We start from the raw sequence: 23,501 nt of genomic DNA on the forward strand, positions 1-23,501 counted from the left end.
TGCATTATACAGTTTACTGTCCTAGAACGCAAACTGTACTAGAAAAAATATTATACTAGTCGCCACAGCCCACTAGACAGCACACTACGCTACAGAGCACACAACTGCAGGTAGCACACTGCTTTAACAGCACTGTACCCTACAAAGGATACTAAAGTATGAAACACACTGCACTAAAGAGTACACATTACTACAATACACAATACACTAGACAACATACTACACCAGATACAACACAGTTACAGACTGCCATATACTGTGTGCAGTAGCCATACACAGAGCTAGACAGCAACATGAATTGGAAAGTCTAGTACACACTTCACTAGAGAGAACACTGCACTAAATACCAAACATTGCCAAAGAGAACACTATACTAGTGGCACACTGCACTTGAACACACTCAATGTATTCAAATTAATCAGAGCTAAAATGTACCTGTACTTCTGTAATGTGAAACAAGTGCACCAGCACTTCTTTGATGTTAAAGGAAGAGCACCAGCACTTCTTTAATGTGAAAGGAAGAGCACCAGCACTTCTTTAATGTGAAAGGAAGAGCACCAGCACTTCTTTAATGTAAAAGGAAAAGCGCAAGCACTTCTTTAATGTGAAAGTAAGAGCACCAGCACTTCTTTAATGTGAAAGGAAGAGCACCAGCACTTCTTTAATGTGAAAGGAAGAGCGCCGGCACTTCTTTAATGTGAAAGGAAGACCACCAGCACTTCTTTAATGTGAAAGGAAGAGCACACATACTTCTTTAATTTGAAAGGAAGCGGACCAGCACTTCTTTAATGTGAAAGGAAGAGGACCAGCACTTCTTTAACCCCTTGGCCGCGACGGTAATTCCGCCGTGGCGCTGGGGGGGAGGGGGAGGCGCGCAGTGCCGCCATGCTCGTGACGGAACCACTCCATCACGAGCCACAGCCGCGCTGTGCTTGTGACGGAGTGGTTCCGTCACGGCCCGACCGCTCATTAGAACAGCCGCGCAGACGCAAAATCGCGGCCGTGACGGAACCACTCCGTCACCAGCACAGCGCGTCCGTGGCTGGTGACGGAGTGGTTCCGTCACTAGCACGCAAGGGGTTAAGTTGAAAGGAAGGGCAAGCACTTCTGTAATGTGAGAGGAAGAGCCCCAGCACTTCTCAAATGGTTGAACAGTTTATAATAGAGAGAGCAAACAGGTAGTCAAGGACAATAAGTAACTAAGCCAGCATTACACAGCACTAGAGAGCCCACTGTGCATTGTGGCAGACAGCTTCTAGAAGGTACACTGTTCTAGCCAGTACTCTGCATTAGGTACCTCCCTTTACGAAACCTCATGCTGCTCTATACAGCACTATGCACAAGACAGCACATTGTATCAGGCGGTACACTGTAGTATATGGCTGTCTACACTAGAGAGCCCAATGCACTAGTCAGGACAAGGTAATATATGACACAGCACACAAGAGACCATATTATAGTAGATGCTATATCACACTGCACACTGCACTAGGCAGCACATTTCACTAAACGGCACACTGCATGCCACAGCAAAGTACACCAGACAGTGCACTGTATTAGACAGAGCAGGACAACATGCAGGACACTGTAATGGACAGCACATTGCACTGTGCAGTCCACTTGAGCACATACTGTACAAGGTAACACACAACGCTAGGCAGCAAATCACACTGTACTGGAGTACTAAACAGCGCACTACACTGAATTGTGCACAGCACAGGAGAGCCCACTATACTGGATGGCACACTGCACCATTTAATAAATAGTAATGGACAGAGCCACTGGAATTATGTGATTTTGTGGCTGTGGCGATGTGCCAATATAGATTTGCCGCATTTGCCACATAATCTATTGTCCACTGCATAATCTGAAGATTCTAACAAAAAAAAATGTTTCTATCTCAAACAGTTAAAAAATTACAGTGGCATGTGTTAGCAGTTGAAGGTCTTTTGCCTGGTCACCTTTCTGTTGATTATGCTATATATGGGTATTAAACCGGTACTAATGAGGTACATCCAATGCAATGCCCAGACAGTGTTAACAAGTGTAAAAAGTACAAAATAATGAAGGAATAATTAAAATGATTGTGCCTCATTACAAGCATAATTTGCCTTTTCTTGAGGCATAATTTACTCAACCCTGCGGCATAATTTGGTCCTCTCCTGCCACATAATTCCAGTAGCCCTGGTAATGGATAGCATAGAGTGCTAGACAACACACTGCACATAACAGCAGAATGTTCTAGATGTTCATACAAGACAGCAAACTGCACAAGACAGCACCAAGTGCTAGGAAGTTAGTACAACACACTGTACTACAAGGTGCAATGTACTAGATAGCTTACTGTACTGAAAGGCACTATGCACTAAACCACACTTAGCACAAGAGAACACAGTGTACTAGAAGGCGAACTGTATTAAATGGGACATCGCTATGGGCAGCACAGTGCAATGGACACAATAAAATACTAAACAGCACCTCATACTGAAAGCCACACTGAAATGCCCAGCACACTGTAGTAGAAAACATACTGCCCTGGTGACCCCTACAGAACCTGATGGTGTTCTGTACTAGGCAGGGAGAACACAGCACTAGATGGCACTCAGCATTAGAACACACTGTGCACTAGTTGGCACAATGTACTAGACAGACTACTGTACTATGTGGTACACTGTTCTAGCCGATACACTATACTGGATGACATACTGTATTAAACTGCATACCGCACTAGCAGCAAACTGTACTAAAAAGCCCACTGATGGTGCAGTGAACTAGACAGCACTGCTCGCACACCGGAAGAGGAAACATCATTAACAACGTTGACAATACACCGTGATGCTGTTACATCGCGGTCGTTACAACGACCACGATGTTACCACGATATGCCAATATAATGCAAGCCTTTACATCGACTTGCGCTAGATGGCGTGCTAACATTAAAAATAGTGTAGTTTACCATCCCAACACCTTCCCTACTGATAAGTGGACTGGAGTTGGAATAGTAAATTACACTTTTCTAATGTTAGCACGCCACCTAGCGCAAGTCGATGTAAAGACTTGCGTTGTAAAGGCATAGCGTGGTAACATGCAGTCGTTGTAACTGCGATGTAACAGCACGCGTTGTAATAACATGCGTTGTAACATCATACAACCACCGGAAGTCTATACTAGACAGGAAACTGGGCTACAAACCATATCATATTAGACATGCTGTCTAGTACACTGGGTACACTCTCCGGGACTGCACTGGATGGCACACTGCACTGGGCAGAACACCACACACGATACAGAACACTACATCAGACAGCGGGAAACAGCGTTTACCACAAAGGTTTTACCACACAGGCATTTGTGCCTTTACCATGCATGCCTTTACCACACAGATATTGTTTCAGGTATTTGTGCATACCCAAGCAAGCGCAAAAGTTAGTGAGTGCCCATTTAGGAACAGTTTGTGGTTCATGAGGCAAGCAGAAACACTGAGCCAGAATAGCTTGCTGAACTCTCATGCCACGTCACAAAACTCACTATTAGGTATGAACACCCATTTAGTTGAAGATTGGATTTTCCACATGAGTCACTATTTTTCGTTTGACGGTGTTACCACATGTAGGATGAGTAAATCAGTATCAGTATCAAAATCTTTATTTCGGTTAATTGCAACCATAAAAGATACATTTTAAAAACACTTTTCGTTTAAAATACAGTTGGTGTAAAAATATCAATTACAGATCAACGCGGTAGGGGTATTTAAATAAAATGACAATTGTATTACCAATTCCAACTATCGCCTTTAAAACTTATATGTTACAATAAATACAGTAAAATAAAGGCTAGGCAATTTAGCAAAACAAGAATTTTTTTTAATTCATGGCTTTTTCTTCCCTATGTACATTCACTTATATTTGAGTGGAAATTCCAGTTTATGCCGTATCTTGATTAAGTCGTTGATAATAGGGCCCAAGCGCGGGGTGGCATTATATACGGGGCTGAACTCTGGGGCCACACACCCCTCCATTCCATTCAAGTTGCGGAGAATAATTTTATTAGGCAGCTGACCGCTCTTCCACTAAGTACACCACTACTCCCGTTGAGAATGGACTTGGCCATACGCCCAATCAGTGAAGAAGTGAGCCTCAAACCATTGACCTACTGGAGACGCCTGTGGAGCAGCCAAGACTTGAGCCACTATAGAACCGAGTTGCAAGAGCTTCTTAGATCGATTTCTGTATCTAAAATTCAATGGCTCAAGTACATTAGAGATTTGTGTTTGACTCTTGGAGTCCCAGAGCTATGGAATGATCCACAAGCAACATCGCTAAGGCTTCCCAGGAAAGCACTCTCCAAACTCTTTTATGGTTTTATGCTCCAGAGAACTATTACCTCAACTCGAGAGGGTTCGCTAACTGATACATTCATCAAAACAAAGGACATCTACAGTTTTGAATATGTCCTTGATGCAATGTCCCCTGTACATGTCAGGAAAATTTATTTGCAGTGGAGATATGGCTCTCTTCCCCTGAGGGCGCTCACAAAAAATTGGGATGAAAAGCAGGCATCACTTAAATGTCCTGCTTGTAATTATAAACTAGAAAACGACGTTCATGTAGTTTTATTCTGCAAAGCCTACTGCAACATCAGGAAATCTTGGCTCAAACCACATCTAAGGAACATGGGCTTTCGAAACTATGTCCCAGCCTATAGAGTCCTTAAAACTGATCTTTCATCTCCGACAGTATTTGTAATGGCTAAATTTCTAGCAGCTATGTGGAGAGTACGCGCAAGATTTTTAAGAGACTGCACTGTGTCGTGATAAAATTCTTCTTAATACATTTATGAACTAATCTGTAATATTGGGAACGAATGTGTTTTAAAAAATGTATTTTTTACATGTTATGGTTTTAACCCGATTAAGTGCCGCTTCACTTTTAAAATATTGTGATGTTGTTTGTTTGTATATCTTTTATGATCGCATAGATCGAAATAAAGATTCTTGAATTGAATTGAATTGATTAAGTCGTTTCAAAATCCTAGTGTCCCATAGGTACACATAGGTTGTAAAGTGCAAGTGCAGAGTTAACTGGGACAATTACAAAGGTATGCAAAAAACATAATCCATCATAACTTCAGCCCAGCTTTAGCTCTTATAAGGCTCATATTAAATAAATATCTACTTACACTGAAAACAATCAATTGTGAAGTGTCTGTCTTCAGTATACGTTCTGCCTCACTACAACATCTGGTGTTCAAGTTTTTACAAACTGGCTTAATCCATTTTTTCCTTGATGCGTCATAAGTGGGACAGAAAAATAATACATGTAGATCATTTTCTTTGTTGTCATGTGAGCATAATACGCACAAATCGCTACTTTTGCCATCATGAGTATTGCCCCATCTTGATTTGTTGACATTTGTTTGGAGCACCCCATATCTAACCTTCCTGTACAAGGATTTCGCTAGTTGAGGGCGTACCTCTTCCAGAAAGGGTTTGAACTGTGCTACATCTTTAAAAAGAAGGAAGTTTGATGTTGAAGACCCAATAGCAGAGCTATGTAGCACACTGTGGTTGATATGAACCCAAAAAGTGGACCTTAATAATTTGTGTCAACTGGGGTGGTTCTTCCCAGTAGTGAGATAACCCCAACTTCGTCATCCACGATGCAACATATTTAAGCCATGGGATGTCCCTACTCTGGTCGTTTTTCATAATCTCTTCTAAGCCTTCTTTATAGTGTAACAGCTCAGGAGATGACCATATCCTCACCCTGAATAAGAGAGGTCTTAGTAAAGCGTGATGGTCAGTACGTTTGATATTAAAATCCATAACAATCGGAATTAAAGGGGTAGTAGGTAGACTTAGTAGTTTCCTAAAAAATGTGTTATCTCCCAGTTCAAAGTTCTTTTTGCAATAAGGTCCCCAAATTTCTAAATCAAATCTTACAAGGTACGCATTTCACCAGATCAACTCTCATGGAAATTTGTACCAGAAAAGTGGAGGGAGGGATGAAGAAGAAAAGAGAGTGAGAGGTGAGTGTAGATGTGCGTGGTGTGGTTGGGTAAATGTTAGCAAAAGAGGTGATCTTGGTAACAGAGTGCATGCTATAGATTGCTGTAGGTGTGATGGAGCAAGGACTCGTCGAAAAGAGACTTGCTTGAAAGCAATCCGCTTGTTTAATTCACTAATATGTTATTAATTGTGTTTTGTATAAAACTAATATGTACAACATAAAAACGCGGGCTAGTGAAGCTTGCCTATGTGTTTATTAACGTTAACAGAATGAACGAAGAACTAAACGGGGAATCTTTACTACGAATGCGTCAACTGCATCTACGTAGTATGACGTCCTATAGCTTGGAGGGAAATTCTTACGCATGCGCATAAGGCACTAATAAGGCGGCTTATAAGTTCGTGTGCATGGCACCTGCTTTGCTGGAAAGAAAATAAGCTATTATACTACTGCTATTGCGGGGAAAGTATTAATAAATAAAGGGAAATAGAGTAGAGATAGGTGGTATACAGTGAAAACATTTATTTTTGAAGGTAACATCTGTCTTTCTGACTTTATTACTAGTGCACATTTGGGCCTCTCATGTATGGCCGATCCTCATCTCAAGCCAAATTTCTAGTTCCTAGGTTCAAACTGTCACGTATGAGCAGACGGTCTTTCTCCTATCTGGCCCCTGTGCTCTGGAATTCGCTACCCACACCACTGTGTCATGAAGTCCGCCATAAGAACTTCCGTAAAGGCCTCAAAACCTGGCTATTTAATCAGTAGATGTTGTCCTCTCCTTTGTAATATGTCCGTTGGTGCTGGGAAACCTACGGTTAGCTGTGCGCCTTACAAATCTAATTTAATAATAATAATAATGATAATAAGTGAGCTAAGTCACATGATAATTGCGCATGACACCTGAAAATCAGCCCGGAAGAATGACGTGTGGGTCAAGAAGAGGACAAGGTCACAGTCTGCCTGAACCTGGGAACCGGCAGTGAAAAACTTAAATGAATGTGCTTACATGTTAGATTTTACAATTGTTGCAGATGAAATGTGAATGAGGGTGGGAAAATAAAACATGAATAAAAAATGAAGGGGATGGGTTTATGAACAATGGGCTGACAGAATAAAGTGACATATAAGCATGGTGTGATGATCACCCTCCCCTTGCTGGACCATTTAGATTTAGTATTTTACGATATCGAAACTTTAATGAGTGGAACATCCTGAACGAAATGTATAATTGAGGTAGCTTTAGTTAGTGAGACGAGAGGACAAGAGCACGAGATGAAGATTTGAAGAGTGCTGCAGAGGGGAGATGCTGATGCTGGGAGGGATGCTGTGAGATGCTGATGAAGAATCAAATGCAAAATACTGATGAAGAATCAAATGCAAAAAGAATCAAATGCAAATGCAGGGAGGAAGAGAGTGTCAGAGAGGGGTGCGGCGCAATCGTGGGTGTTAGAGAGGTAACTATCCTGTCCTGAAGTCTTTATCGCCTGTACTATCCCGGTAGTAGAGTATCTGTAGTTGGTGAACCGCTGGATCAGGTGCATGCGCTAGGTTGGTGGTGATGCATGCGCTAGGTCGGTGTAAAAACATGTGTTAGGTCAATGTAAATTCATGCTCTGGGTCAGTGTAGGTGCACTAGAGAACATAGAATGTGTTATGCAGCAAATACCAATTTCTGGGATAATTTCCCATTCAAGAGTGAAAATCTCAGAATACTACAATAACGGAGTAGCCGGCAGTTGTCAATCCTAGCAGATTCGTTAATTTCAGATTTTAAATTACAGCATCTGAATTTCCAATAAACGTAGCATGAATGTCCAAAGGGGAATAACTATATAAACCCTGGAAATGCAGTAGCACAGATACAGAAAGGAGAGAAGTACAAATCAAGAAAACTTTGAAAAAGGCATAGGTTGCAGACACAAATTAAGTGATTGTACGCTGACTCATGCGCACATTACCATTAAATACCAAATCATCATACAATACCATAAGATACCATACCATCCCATTCTACCTTAACATCCCATCCCATCGAATACCACCATAACATTAGATTCCATCTCATACAATACCATACCGTACCATACTATACCATACCATACCATACCACACCATCCCATCTTGAACAGTAACATACAGAGCTAATCATCACAATTATATTTACCTTTATAAGTCTTTACCACCTCTGGGCTCTGAATCTTCACATTATTACACCTGTAATAACACACACATCATCTTTGTATTAAAGAGCAATGACAGCTACAGGAACAAAGGATAAACATCACATAAGACCCGTATTTGAAATAAGATTCAGCATTAAGAGCAGCGTCTGCGGACTAGAGCTCAGTGTGAGTTACTGTTCATACACAACAGTCGAAGCTCTAACGATATCCGAAGTTACCTTTAATATCCTATGACAGGATGTGGGTGCTCTAAGGCAGATAGCTCAGTGAGACCAGTGTGCTTCATGTAATGGTATGGAGTGCCTCAGCGTGGGTCTTCTAGGGGCGGCGGTTAGGTCAGTGAGAGGGGGGGTGACTCACAGGTTTCATCTGCTCCTGGTGGAGTCTCGTGTATATACTTTTTTTAAAATAACTTTATTTCCAGTTTATATAACATAAACAATAACACACAACTGGCATCAAATCAGTGTATGCAAACAGATCGATGACCTTATTAGCTATACTTAGGAATACAGGTGGCATCAGGGAGGGAACGGACTCATGGGGAAAGGATACACCAACACACAATTAAAGCACTGTGAGGAAGGAACCAGGCATGGCACTGATGCGGATGGGGAACATCACTGGGGTCTACCCTCTCGCTCCCCGTCAGACCCAGACCCAAGGGGAATGTCCAACCCACTGCCATCACTGTCAGTTGTGCCTTGTGAGGAGGGCTCCTCTTCTGCCAGCCCAGACGCACACATAACGCTCAGGCCATTAAGTCGTCCTGCAGCTTCTCATCCCTCGGAGTGAGGTGCATGTGGGTTTCCTCGGCTAGGGACCACTCTCGTACATCTCTTAGCCAAGTGGGTACCTCCGGGGTCCTGTGCCCCATCCAGGTTATCGCCACCCTGCGCCTGGCTAGTACCAACATTAATTGTAGGAATTTATACGAAAGGTTCTTTTTATTGGGTTTCCGGACTAATGCTAGCAGACAATGCAGGGGTTTGAGTGCCATCAGAAGGCCTTTAGCTGCAACTATTCGCTTCACCACCCCAACCCAGAATTGCCTGACCAAAGGGCAGTCCCATGCTAAGTGTAGGAAGCCCGCTTTCTCAGCATTACATATAGGGCATCCATCTTCCCTATCCCCCGAGATACGCTTCAGGGATACCGGGGTTAGTTAGGTGCGGTGTAAAAAAATTGAAGTGCGTCAGTTTAAACCGTGCACGTGAGTGAGCCTATGCGTGCCCATTGTCTCTGTTCCAGCAGAGTACCGAGATCCGCCTCCCAGGCAGCCCGGGACGGTGGCACCAGGAGGGGGTTGAATCCTGTTTCATGGCCTTGTACAGGAGAGAAATCAGTATATGCCCCTTGCCAAAGGAAAGGAGGATGTCTAAGGTGTGGGTCAGTGGTGGAGTGTCTGGGTACTGGGGGCAGGAGTCCCCGAAGTGTAGGTATTGTCCCCGTCCAAGGCCAAAGGCCTCTTCCGCCTGCTCGTAGGTAAGGAAGGACTCGTTAGGGTAAAGGTCAGCCAGAACTTCACAACCACCCTCCCTCCAAGATTGAAAGGACATATATTGCCCCATGTCGATGAAGGGGGCCAGTATCCAGATCGGGAGCTCCTTGAGAAAAGGTGCCCTCCGTAAGACCCTCTCAACAAACCGCTGACAAATACCGGCCGTGTGTCGCACAACATAAGGAAGGGACGTGTCCGCCCCTACCCTGCATCAGGGCGACCTGTAGCGTCTGGATGTCTACCCTACCAGAGAGGAGGCGTGTCTCCCAATTGTCAGTGTCTGTAAACCAACGGGTCGCATGTTGTAACTGGGCCGCGTAATAATATAGGTCGAAGCGTGGAGCTTCAAGGCCCCCCTCCTCGTAGCTGCGGACAACGGTGTGAAGAGCTACCCCACAGCGTCGGCCCGCCCATAGCAGGGACGTGAGTAGCGTATTGAGAGTGCTGAAACCTCGTGGTGGGAGCGGACATAGTGAGTTCTGAAGGACATATAACGTCCTAGGAAGCAGCCGTCCCATCAACGAGAGTGGTAGAGAATTCCAAAAAGACACTGACTGCTGTAAGGACGTGATTATACGATCCACATTCTGGGCTAGAGCCTGCGCGTCCGTCGGAGCCACCTGTTTTCCAAGGTAACGGAACCCTTCCCGTTCACAGCACAGCCCGAGATCTGGTAGGTCTCCCAAGGGCACCGCATCCAGCCCCGCCAGTGGAAAGATCAGTGACTTACTGTGGTTAAGTCGTAATCACGAAACCTTCCCAAACCGGTCTAAGTGTTGCAGCAGTATCGGCAATGCGTCCTGAGGAGAGGTCAAATTGAACAAGGCATCGTCCTCATACAGGGAGATAACGTTGCACGTGTCCCCCAACCTGATACCCCACTTTTCCATATCTGTCCGAATCCAGACAGCGAAGGGCTCTATGGCTAGGGCAAACAGTAAAGGCGAGAGGGGACACAGTTGGCGTGTACCCCATCCCAGCGGCCACCCCTCGGACCGTGCATCCCAAAGTTGCACCTTGGAACGGGGGCAGTATACAAGATGCGAATCCAGCGACAAAATTTGGGACCTAGCCCCACAGCATGGAGGACCTCAAGGAGATAACCCCAATCGACTGTGTTGAACGCCTTGGCGAGGTCAATATACACCAACACCATTTACTCCTCCCGACCACGCACCTCATGTAGAATGTGATTCAACCGCCGCAAATTCATAGCCGTGTTGCGCCCCGGTAGGAAACCGCACTGGTCCTTGTGTACCAAGTGAGCCATGTACGGCGCTAAGCCCGAGGACAGGAGCTTGCACAAGATTTTAACGTCCGTGTTGATCAACGTGATCGGTCGATACGATGAAGGCTCGTGGGCGTCCCACCAGGCTTCAGGATCATGCATATTTCCCCCAGACTCATGCTCGGCAGGAGAGTCCTGCTCTCAAACGCCTTAAGATAAACCTGCAATAGGAGTCGGGGAAGTGTACCCTCGAAGGCCTGATAAAACTCAGGAGGGAATCCCTCACATCCCAGGGACTTGGCTCTCGGTAGGCGCTGCAGGGCGGTGCTTACCACGCCCAGCGTTAGAGCTTCGTCTAGGTCCTCCTGCGCGACTTAGGGATAGACCGCAGGGTCACTTCCCGAAGGTAAGGGAGATAAGACGCCTCGGAAACGGTGGGGTCCGCGGCATACACCGGCTGGACATGAGACTTAAGGACCCGCAGTAGTCCTACTTCAGAGTGGACCAAGCCCCCCGTAGGGCCACAATCTTTTCCGGGGCTCTCTCCTGTCGAAGAATCCAGGCCAAAAGTCAACCCGATTTATCCCCTTCCCTATGGAGACGTTGCCTGTATTGTGTGAGGGTATATTTATCAAGTCTATCCAGTATATCATGGATGAGTGTCCGAGTGTCATGTTCCCCCTCCCCTGCCATAGCGTCAGGAGCCTCAGAGGTATGTAGCTCCAAGAGGCGGCATTCCACCTCCTGCAGCTCTCGTTGGAGCTGCTTCCGAACCCCGTAGGTTAGGCTCATGCCCGCCCCTCTCACCACCACCTTTAGGGCATCCCATTTCGTGGCCGGTGAGAGATACCTCCCACCCCAGTTAAGGTCCACGTAGTCAGTTATGGCAGTTTCTGGGTGATGCTTCCCCACCTGGTCCTCAAGAATCTCTGTTGGTAACCTCCAGGTCCGGGGGCGACACAACGGAGGCCCCCAGGTCACCACACACGCCACAGGGGAGTGATCCGATAGGAATCATGCCTGATGGGTTACCTCAAGGGACATGGTGGCCTCTGAGTTTGCGAGTAAGACCCTGTCCAAGCGACTATGTGTATTGTGAGTGGAGGAAAAACCGGTGTCTGTATACCTTCTGAGTCGGGTGCCTCTGGCGCCAGACATCCTAGGCTCCTATATTCCCCATGACCTCCCGGAGTTTCGCTGTCATTCATGGTTTCGTGCCAGCACGGGGTGGGAACCTGTCAAGAATGGGGCCTAGGACACAATTAAAGTCTCCAAACCAAAGTAACGGTACATCCAGCTCCGGGACCAGGACCTCCTGCAGGGACTGAAAAAAGTCCGGGTCATCCATGTTCGGTGCATAGGTGCTCAGTATGGTGACATCCCTACCATCCAGTTTAGCTCTAAGGAGCAGGTACCTCCCATGGATGTCAGCTTCCACATATTGGACAGCAAACGGAACCCCGTGGGCCACCCAGACTAGGACCCCCCTGGCATATGTGGAGAACGAAGAGAGTGGGAAACCTGTCCCGCCATTTTTTTCCCAACTTCTGAGCCCCTTCGTCCGTGAGGTGAGTTTCTTGGAGGCATGCTATCGAGACCTTATGCCTGCGAAGGGAGCACGTACCCAGCCCTCTCACGTTCCAGCTCAGAAACGTATGCCCAATACAAAGTGAAGTGACAGATTTTGTCGTATTCTGCGCCCTGTGTAGCCACCCCGATCCCGTGTCCGAAATGCAATACATACGATGCCTAGAAAACACCAATAACCTCCCCCTAAGAACACCCTCCCCCCTCCCACAAGCAATTTACTGACAACAACAAAACATGCAGAAATGCCCTTCCCATGCTGGTGCCAGGACGTGCACAGCCAACCCATGAGCCCGAAGGGGCTAAACTACCCAACAAGTGGAGAAGAGAATTCCCCTCCCCCAAGTCCAGCTCCCGACAAGTCATTATGCAGAGCCTCGGGCCATGTTAGTAAGCGTCTGGGGAACTCCCAAGGAAGAGCAACTGGCAACCTCACCCTAATGGTGACAGCGGCAGTCCAAGGACCGCAGGCAAGGCCCCCAAAGCCCAGCAAGAGAAAAAAAGAGATCGCCAGGCGTCTAAGTATCGCCCCCCCACCCCAACAGTGGGCAATAAAAAACAACAAATATCAACACACCGTGGCAGACGTGGAAGGGTCCATGGCTTGGGCCTTCCCGTTTGTGAGCACCTGGAGATTTTCAGGGCCAAGGAGCATGTACTGTAGGCAACCCCTCCCCCCCCGGACTAGCTCCCAGCTCAGTTCAGTTGCCTCAAAGCGTATCTCACTGTCTCGAACAGCCCAGCGGTATACACATGAAGCCCTCAGTGCATTGCATTGAGGATTATTCACCCCCGACTCGGGACTTCAGCACACCCCCCCTTGTGCTTGTTCCCCCCGTTGGTTAGGTCAACAACCCCCAGCCCTTAAATGGCACACCCTCCCTGTGGGAGGGCGGGCCGGATAAACAGACGAGGAGGCTGTATGAAGTGGGCCAGTTGGGAGCTTTTATTAACAGTTTGCAAGATGGTAGGCACACCGTTAGTGGGTTCAGTGGTTTCCTCAGGATCTTCAGAACTCTCCCCTTCCAACTCTTCTTTGCACCACGGTTTTCTCCTAGGTCAAGGTGTCTCCCACGGAGGCTCATGAGAGGAAAAGAAAGAAGGAGCCGTCAGTCCTGTTCACTATCCTATGCCTTTATTCTATGGCTATCCCATCACCAAACACCGTGGTGTCATGCTGAGGAAACCTTGATGATGCTGAGAAAAGGTATTTTTATCGTGGCTAAGGAAGAGGTTTTAGAAGGAAAGGTAGGCTGTATGTTTATTTGAGACCTAGGTTTGTATTGACCCGAGTCAATATGCCGGTTTCAAAAATAGGGGTAGGGTCGAGAAAAGAGTTCATGCATTCTGAGACATTTGCGTCAGAATCAATGCAGCGGTTTCAAACAGGGATAGGGGTCATGAAAAGGGTATACACCCGTTACAACGGATCTTTTACTCCGCAGACCCATTACAACGCGACCATTACTCCGCATACCATTACAACGCATTGCGCTGGGGGGCGCTCTAGGATAGGGAATAAGTATAATTTACTATCCAACACCTTCCCTAGGGTCCACGGGGACTGGAGTTAGAATAGTAAATTATACTTACCACTATCCAGCGCCCCAAGGCGCTATGCGTTGTAACGGTATGCGGAGTAAAAGTCGCGTTGTAATGGTCTGTGGAGTAAAAGTATGCGTTATAACGTCATACATCCCATGAAAAGGCATGCAATCAAAAAGAAACGTTCGTGCCCGCTGTGTCCCCTCTGCGCCCGCAGTCCCCCCTCCCTAATCACCCCTCTGCACCTGTAGTCCCCCCTCCCTAATCCCCCCTCTGCCTCCCCTTCCCCTCTCTGTCCCGAGTGGCTCACCGGCCCTTCTTCGTCTTCTCCTCGAAGTTCTTCGATGTCCTGCAGCTTCGCGTTTTCTCGGCTCTCCGTCTCTTCCGGCAAACCGGCTTCTTCTCGCCTGTTGGAAGCTGATTCGCTCTTTTTCTCCGCCCCGGGTCAGTCCTTCCGGGATAACTCCCTCCTCCTACGGCGTCACGTAGAACTAGTTCCTGTGGGGGCATAGGACGAAGGGGCGTGTTTAGCTTCCGGGAAAGCGAGATCGGGATCCTAGAACTTACAGGTAAACGGGTTCCCTTGCGTTGTAGGGGCCAAGGTCGTGTCCGGTTTGGTGTCCCCTCACACCCCCCTACCACAGCAGTATGAATAAGGAGGACCGAGGAGGTTGTAAGTGAGTCCATGACGGTTTCAGGAACCGTATCAGTTGTGGGCTGGAGAGTTTCCGGTACCAGTTCCCTGTCCGGAGGAGCTGTCGCAGAGAGCGGGGGGATCGTCAGCCTCTGAAGACTCCAGGCGGAGGGCGCCGTCGTCTCCCACCGTGATTCACTGTCTCTTCCCCTGGCGGCATCCGCTGATCGATTCCTGCACCTGTTACCCCGTCTCCTCAGCGGTCTGGACCCCATGTACTCCGAGCCCCCCCAAGTTCACCCTGCGGGAGGGCATCTCCCCTAATCTCAAGCCACTCCCATACCTCCTCCGGGGTGTCAAAGAAATGCGCCTTTCCATAGGATATGACCTTGAGCTTGGCAGGGTAGAATAACATGTACTGCATGCTAAGTTCCCAGAGCTTCTGGCGGGTATAGTCCGGGTAGATAGATACTTTGGCATTGTCAAAGGTGAGGTTCGCCGCCTCTCTTGCCACTTTTATGATACAGTCTCTATCCCGATAATTCAGGATTTTAGTGATTAGGGCCCTCGGCGGAGCACCCGGCAGCAGCGGCTGGACCAGCGCCCTGTGGACTCGTTCTATCACAAAGACCTTGGACAGACCTGTGGGGCAGAGCGTCGTGCGTATCCAGTTCTACTAGAATCGTTCCGCATTACCCATTTCCGAATGCTCTGGAATACCCATGACCCTGATGTTGCTGCGGTGTGCCCTCTCTTCAACCTCCTCCGCTCTGCGCTCCAGTGCTCCTGTCGCGGTGGTGAGCTGCGAGACCATTTTCTTCAGGGAAGCTACTTCTCCCTGCAGCTGGACGATATCCCTCTCCGCAGGAGACTTTATCCGCTACTTTCCTCAGATCCGCCCGCAACAGGTTTACATCGATGGAGACTGTCTCTATTTGTTTCTCCAGGTTGGTGCGGGACCCCTGTATTGCCTGTATGAGCTCTGCCCGAGAGGGCTCGTCGGCCGCATCACCCTCCCCATCCAGACCCGTCTGACATGTGATTCGCTGCGAGGGGAGGCGTTGTGTGGTATATTGCGTTATGGTGTTGGGTTGAGAGGCGCGGGGCAGCCTGTCCTTACCCATCATGTTGGCGTGAGGGGGTCACTCCGGGGTCTGCAAGGTTCAGAAGCATCCCAGGTCCACTTCCCACAATATGACTGCCCCGCCGGCGAGCCAGAGGAAGTACTGCAGGAGTCCCACGGGGGAAGAGCCCGGGCCCGACCACAGCCCGCTGCCTTCACCCCCCTACGTCTCAACCACCACCATATAGGGGAGACCACATTCACTGTGGGGCCTTCGCTGCAGGCCACCGTCTCTCTGGCATACGTGGCAGCGCTCCCACCAGGAAACCCCTGATCACGGACGTAGCCTTCTCTTGGGGGCAGTATCGCAGACCCTGACCTTCAGGTGCGCCTCCACCGTGCACCTAGCATCATGCACAGTCCCCGGAGCCACAGGGCAAAGCAGGAGTCAGCACCCCTCAGTGAAGCCCTCGATGACAGTGGGCGCCTCACCCGCCTCAACCAAGTCCGCAGGAGCAGCCACTGGGAGGGCGCCTGCCCCGGTCTACGCATCTCACCCCCTTTGATGCAGGCCGCATCCCCGGCCTTGCGTTGTTATGGCCCTGGGGTCCCATCTGTCAGTCGGCCCGCCTCCAGACAGGTTGCCACTACCACTCACTCTCCACCGCACCCTCGGAAGGATCCCAGGAGCAATCGAGGGGAGGATCACCTGCTCCGGCCTGGATATTATTATTATTATTATTATTATTCGGTTTTGTACAGCGCATGGTTACCCAGGAGCATCCCAGCGCTTCGCCAAACAGAGTAACAATACAGACAGGAACAGATACAAGAAAGTTTAGCAAAAAAGGAGGGTTTTCAAGTGTTTTCGAAAACGTAGGAGACAAGGCTCCGAACGTAGGGCAAATGGAAGTGAGTTCCAAAGAGTAGCGACATTAACGGAGAATCTCCTTCCTCCTGAACGTGCCTTTTTGACCCTGGGAACAACGATAAGATGTTGTTGGTCCGAGCGTAAAGTTCTACTGGCTTTATACGGGATCATCATCTTTTGAAGGGCGGGGGGGCCTTTGCCTTGCAAGATTTTGTGAGCAAGGCAGAGGGATTTGAATTTCACCCTCTCTCGTACTGGCAGCCAGTGTAGGGCCTTCAATGCTGGTTTAGCCGATCGTGACATGGGGATGTTATGAAGCATTCGGGCTGCCGCATTCTGAACTTGCTGAAGTTTGTTCAGAGTAATCTCAGGGGCACCTAGGTAGATCGTATTGTTGAAATCTAACCTGGACATGATCAGACCTTGGATTAATAACTTCCGAGATAGATAAGGAATCAGAGGCAGCACTTTGCGTACCGATCGGAGAAGGCCGAAGCAGACACCAGCTAGTTTGACGGCCTGGGTCCTAAAGGAGAGATCTTGTTCCAGCCAAATACCCAGGCTCTTGATCTCAGCCTTGGGTTTGGGAGGGGATCCAAGGCAGCTGGGCCAGGCTGAACAGGGGAGAGAGGGATTTTTCAATCCCACCAACATTATCTCCGTTTTTGAACCATTCAGTTTTAATGCTAAGTCCCCCATCCAAGAATGGACTTTAGACAGGCAGGAGTGTAACACCTGGGAATTATCCGTAGATTGGGAGAGGGCAAACACCAGCTGGGTGTCATCGGCGTAGCTCACGATCTTGATGTTAAAAGGCGCCACCACATCCTCCAGAGGGGCCATATACACATTAAATAATGTGGGACTCAGGGAGGAGCCCTGGGGCACACCACAGTGGAGGTGGGTGGATGCCGATCGTGCGCCCCCTTCCCAGACCTGGAAGGATCTTTCACTGAGAAATGACCTAAGCCATTTCAGTGCTGTCACCCTCACACCGGCATCTGACAGTCGCTGGAGTAACACTCGATGGTTAACAGTGTCAAACACTGCACTAAGGTCCAGGAGGATCACTGCCACTGATCCTCCCGAGTCCAAAATGCAGCGTACCTCCTCCGTGACTGCCAGCAAGGCGGTGTCAGTGCCTTGACCTGGGCGAAAGCCTGTTTGGGAGCTTCTCAGCGCACCGTTGGACTCAAGGAAATTGGACAACTGAGAGTTAACCAATTTTTCCGTGATTTTACTGAGTCCCGGAAGTAGCAAAATGGGCCTATAGTTAGCCATATCTAGAGGGTCTAGGCTCGGTTTTTTTAGGAGGGCTTTAACTATGGCACCCTTCCAGTTAGGTGGGACTACACCTGTGCCTAGTGAGGCATTAATAACCTCGGTGATAGGCTCCACAATGGAAGGGGCAACCAGTTTGAGGATCCTCATGGGGACAGCATCCCGGGGAGAGCCACTCTTAATGGACAATAAGACTTTAGAGACTTCATCCTCAGTCACTGGTCTGAAGGAGTGCAATGTGAGAACGTTCCTGCAATGGCCTTATATTTTAATTTGTACAATTACATCTATATATTTTCTATTTGGGTGATAGATACAAACAACATACTAAGTAAGTTCAAAACATTACAAAATTTATTTTTTAAGTTTTTCAGTTCATTTAAATACTAATTTTCATCACAAAAATCACAGAGGAAAAAATTACAATTCATATCAAAAACCTTGACAAAAGACAGAAGAATCATAAATATATACAACACAATTAATATATAAAAATTATAACCCCTTGGTAACAAACATATCTCTCAACATACTCACATGCTAACAATCCTACCACACTCAACCTCATACTCAAATGGAGAAGGAACTGAATAGACAGTAAGCAGAATAACAATGCTATAATATTGGCCCCCAGATGTACTATTAGGCCATCGCAGCAGGTCTACGCGCGTTTCGGCAGCACTCGGCCGCCTTCATCAGGACCTTTTCCTCGTGATACAATAAGTACCAAGGGATCAATTGGCACCAACAGCAGTAGAATCAAGGAGGAGCGGCTCTCCCAATTATCATAGGGCGGGATATCCTGTTTGTCCTTGAAGTGGCTTTAATGGTAGTAGGAGAGACCCGGTGTGGCAGTCGGTTCCTAGATTTTCGAATTCATGGAGTGGTTTAAGACAAAGACGGTCAGCGGGATATCAGTTAAAATTCCTACCATAATTTCAATCTATTATGAAGGGCACATTTGGTAGAAAGGCACATTCGTGAGTGTGCTTGCCGTGATTTCAGTTTGATTAGAAAAACTCATTCATGAAGACAGCACCCTCGTGGGTAAGGTTGCTCCGTAGTCTGCGTCCCTTGCAACCATGCTTATAGCATCGTATCTCCGCACCGTCTGTCTCAACTGCCAGTAAACCTGGCTGGTTTACTGGCAGTTGAGACAGACGGTGCGGAGATACGATGCTATAAGCATGGTTGCAAGGGACGCAGACTACGGAGCAACCTTACCCACGAGGGTGCTGTCTTCATGAATGAGTTTTTCTAATCAAACTGAAATCACGGCAAGCACACTCACGAATGTGCCTTTCTACCAAATGTGCCCTTCATAATAGATTGAAATTATGGTAGGAATTTTAACTGATATCCCGCTGACCGTCTTTGTCTTAAACCACTCCATGAATTCGAAAATCTAGGAACCGACTGCCACACCGGGTCTCTCCTACTACCATTAAAGCCACTTCAAGGACAAACAGGATATCCCGCCCTATGATAATTGGGAGAGCCGCTCCTCCTTGATTCTACAGCTGTTGGTGCCAATTGATCCCTTGGTACTTATTGTATCACGAGGAAAAGGTCCTGATGAAGGCGGCCGAGTGCTGCCGAAACGCGCGTAGACCTGCTGCGATGGCCTAATAGTACATCTGGGGGCCAATAATATAGCATTGTTATTCTGCTTACTGTCTATTCAGTTCCTTCTCCATTTGAGTATGAGGTTGAGTGTGGTATGATTGTTAGCATGTGAGTATGTTGAGAGATATGTTTGTTACCAAGGGGTTATAATTTTTATATATTAATTGTGTTGTATATATTTATGATTCTTCTGTCTTTTGTCAAGGTTTTTGATATGAATTGTAATTTTTTCCTCTGTGATTTTTGTGATGAAAATTAGTATTTAAATGAACTGAAAAACTTAAAAAATAAATTTTGTAATGTTTTGAACTTACTTAGTATGTTGTTTGTATCTATCACCCAAATAGAAAATATATAGATGTAATTGTACAAATTAAAATATAAGGCCATTGCAGGAACGTTCTCACATTGCAGTGTTTATGCTCCCCTCTGTTCCTGGGCCAAATTTATCCTTTGAGGGGGTCCCTTCGTACATGTTGGTTACTGGTCTGAAGGAGTCCAGGGTCCTCTGAAGTAAACGCAGGTCCTCCAGGGGCTGAGCTTCTATCTTAGGTGGGGGCAGGGTGGACAGAATGTTTGCAATTTTAGTATGAAAGTACACTGCAAGGTTATTGCATTTGTCTTCCAGATTATCCGTGAGGGCAGGAGGTGTAGGGACCCTCAGGAGTTCTTTAACCACCCGAAAAGTTTCTCTAGAGGAGTTGGAGGCGTTGTTGATTTTCTCCTCTAAGAATGCAGTTTTAGCTAGCCGGATGGAGAGCTTATAGCTCCTCATCGCCGTATGATATACAGTTTTACAGGCTATTTCCCAATTTTTTCTCCAGGCGCGTTCTAGTTTTTTACAAGCCCTCCACATTACCCTCAGCTCAGGCGTGTACCAAGGGGCGGTGTGCAGTCTTTTCTCCTTTCTTCCTGTCGATCTTACAGGAAGGACGGCGTCGAGTGTGTTCGACATCCATCGACAGAAGTCTGCTTCCGCCAGGACAGGGTCCTGCGGGAGTAGTGGGCGTGAGGCTTCCAGGCTTCGCGAGAAGTTCTCCACAGATAGCCTGGCCCATGGTCTTTCTGGAGCGCCGCCGCTAGTGGGAGGAGTGTTCTCCAACTTAGTTCGCCAGGCAAAAGGAATCATGAAGTGATCTGTCCAGGGCAGAGGAATCGGGGGGGCTGCTTTCATGGTGGGAATATTAGAAAAAATCGGGTCTAACAGGTGGCCCTTGTTGTGGGTGGGCTCCAAGTTTATGAGGTCCACCCCACAGATTTTAAAATCGCATTGAAGGGCTGTCGCTGACCGGTCTTCCTGGTCGTCAAAGTGGAGATTAAAGTCTCCCAGGGTGATGAAATTAGTTGTAGAAGCAGCACAGACCATTACCGTTTCCGTGAGGGAGCTAGTGAAGTTGCCAATACTTCCTGAGGGACGATAGAGTAGCAGTCCCGACATTGTGACAGTGGGAGAGATTTGGAAGGAGAACTTACAGCTCTCACAATCTTCCACCTCCCCTTTCTGGGCTCTGCAGGTCAGAGAGTTCTTGTACAGAATGGCGACGCCTCCCCCTCGACCCAACGGTCGATCCTGGGTGTGAATGAGAAAATCAGGGGGAAGAGCGTTCACAATGTCTGCTTCTGAACCTTGTGTGAGCCATGTTTCTGTTAAGAACAGAATATCTAACTTGTGTTCTGAGATGAGGAGGTTAACCTCTAGAGAATGCCTGGGGAGAGATCTGCAATTTAAGAGAGCCAAGCGTAGTGTGTGATTTACCTCTGCTTGGTAAGGAGGTTGACATAGAGTGCAGTGAGTAAAAGGTGCAGTGTCCCTATGAAACGTGGAGCAGTGCAACGGTGTCAAAGAGCGTGAGCGCAGTAATGCAGCACGCGAATAAGTACGTACCGTCCTTACTGAATTTAACAGAGTGGCTGGCCCTGGACCCGTCTGGGCGCGGACGGGCGCAGACGGGCATGACTCTGGCGCGACTCCGGCGCAGGTCCGGCACGTCCGCTGAGCGCGTCCGCTGCGCGGAGTCATAGCCGTCCTTTATGACCGCTGCTAGAGCGCGTCACTCACCAGCCCCCACCCAATATGGCCGCCAAAGTTGGAACAACCAGCCCTCGGCGTCTACACTCGGCCGAGGGCTGTCCGGGGGCGGAGGGAGGGGGGATAGGTACAGAAAGCGGGTGAAATTGCAAGGAAGTCTCTACACGCCTTTTAAATCAAGCGTGAGAGGTGCAAACCATGCAAACAATGTAAAATCACAATACGAGCAATTTTAAAATCATTAAGCGGCTAAAAGTGCAATGTGCAAAGTATAGAGGAGACCTCCCGGCTTCCGCCTCAGGAGGGAGAGTTAGCAGCTGTTTGGCAGCTTTATTGCTGGGCACTGGGCGCCTCACGGCACCCTACGCAGTCCACCGTACACCCGTGGGGGCCAGAAGCGTTGCAGAGGTGCAGCCCCGCACGGGAGACCCCCAATGACAGTGGGTGCCTCCCCTGCAACAGCAAGGTGCCCAGTTCAGTATGCTGAGTGCGCGGCAGCCTCAATCACCGGATCCCACTCGGGCTGATGTAGGCCGCATCCCGAGTCTTGCGTAGTTATGGCCCCGGGTTCCCGTCTGTCAGTCAGCCCTCCTCCAGACAGGTCGCCGCCACAACTCGCTCTCCGCCACACCTCCGGGGGGATCCCAAGAGCAATCCAGGGGAGGATCGCCTGCTCCGGCCTGTAGATGCTTTATTGCTGGCCACTGGGCGCCTCACAGCATCCTGCACAGTCCACCGTCCACCCGTGGGGGCCAGAGACGATGCAGCGGTTCAGCCCCCCGCAGGAGGCCCCCGATGACAGTGGGTGCCTCCCCCACAACAGCCAAGTGCCCAGTTCAGTCCGCCGAGTGAGCAGCAGCCTCAGTCACTGGATCCCACCTGCGCTGGTACAGGCCGCATCCCCGGCCTCGCGTAGTTCCGCCCCGCCAGTCTAATGGGCTCAGAGTCGCGGCGTCCGATCCCAGTCTGCCGACCAGGCTTACTTCTCCACAGGGTGTTCCCCCCGCTTGTAGGGACCCAGACACACCCACAGGTCCGGTCCGAGCTCCACGAATAGGATATTCGCAGGAGTTATGCGGCTGGCTGGTCGGGAGCTGAGGGAGCTCACGTCCTGTCGGCCATGCTGCTTGGCCACACCCCCCTCGTGTATATACTTAATAAATGCTTTCTTAACTGAGGTCAACATGCATTCCTGCCAGCACCCACAACACAACACTGCCACACCCAATCTCTGCCAGTGTAAACCATGTCACCATTACTCTACAACCTTGGAAGAACTAGCAGACAACCTCTGTTACAGCAAATTCTATCATCACTGCTCTAGAACTATAGAACATAGACATAAACATCTATCCTCAAGTTTACAAGAGGGCTCAGTGAGGGAAGTGCTGACTGCTGGCATCTGTCTGACCTCAAGACACAACTACAAATTCTAGCAAGGCACACTTATCCTTTCATCTTTCTGAGCTGGCTGAATAAAGGGGGGTTTAGGAGATGGGTCAGATACATCTCAGGGATGAGTTTTGCAACCCTGGTTGGACTATGTAAAACAGTCCTTGTACTCCTTGAATTTACATGAGTACAGGTTGTCCCCTGAAACCATTCCATCTTCTGCAAATAAGAACCTGGGGTCCATCTACTGGAAGCTTGAGGAGGCTAAATTATCTAAACAGGTAGGCTTGAATCAAATGACTGAGTGTTTCATGGGATTCAAACCTACCTCTCACTTTGACAATATATGAATGATATTCTTCCCCCGTTCACAAAAGCTCTTTATATAATACTAGCAGCCCGTCCCAACATTGTGCGGGTATGAATTGCTGCCGGCCAGTAGTATATTGTTTTGTAGGATTTCGTTTAGATAGCATTTCTTATCTGTGACAGGCCTGTGAAACGCTCTGATTCACAGTGCACTGCTGATGCACTTAAGAGTGCGCGTTCA

At 48.2% G+C, this 23,501-nt stretch overlaps 1 protein-coding gene across 1 annotated transcript in view; it reads right to left on the minus strand.

The window, feature by feature from the left end:
- Nucleotides 1-23,501, minus strand: part of LOC144752978 (E3 ubiquitin-protein ligase TRIM39-like) — an 80,554-nt gene that overhangs the window by 7,772 nt on the left and 49,281 nt on the right. Inside the window, exon 3 of the mRNA XM_078640786.1 lies at nt 8,176-8,225. Within this exon, the coding sequence (XP_078496912.1) occupies nt 8,176-8,225 (50 nt within the window). The remainder of the gene's footprint in view (nt 1-8,175; nt 8,226-23,501) is intronic.

This window comes from Lissotriton helveticus, chromosome 5_1 (assembly GCF_964261635.1).
Source record: "Lissotriton helveticus chromosome 5_1, aLisHel1.1, whole genome shotgun sequence".
In the NCBI taxonomy this organism is placed as follows: domain Eukaryota; kingdom Metazoa; phylum Chordata; class Amphibia; order Caudata; family Salamandridae; genus Lissotriton; species Lissotriton helveticus.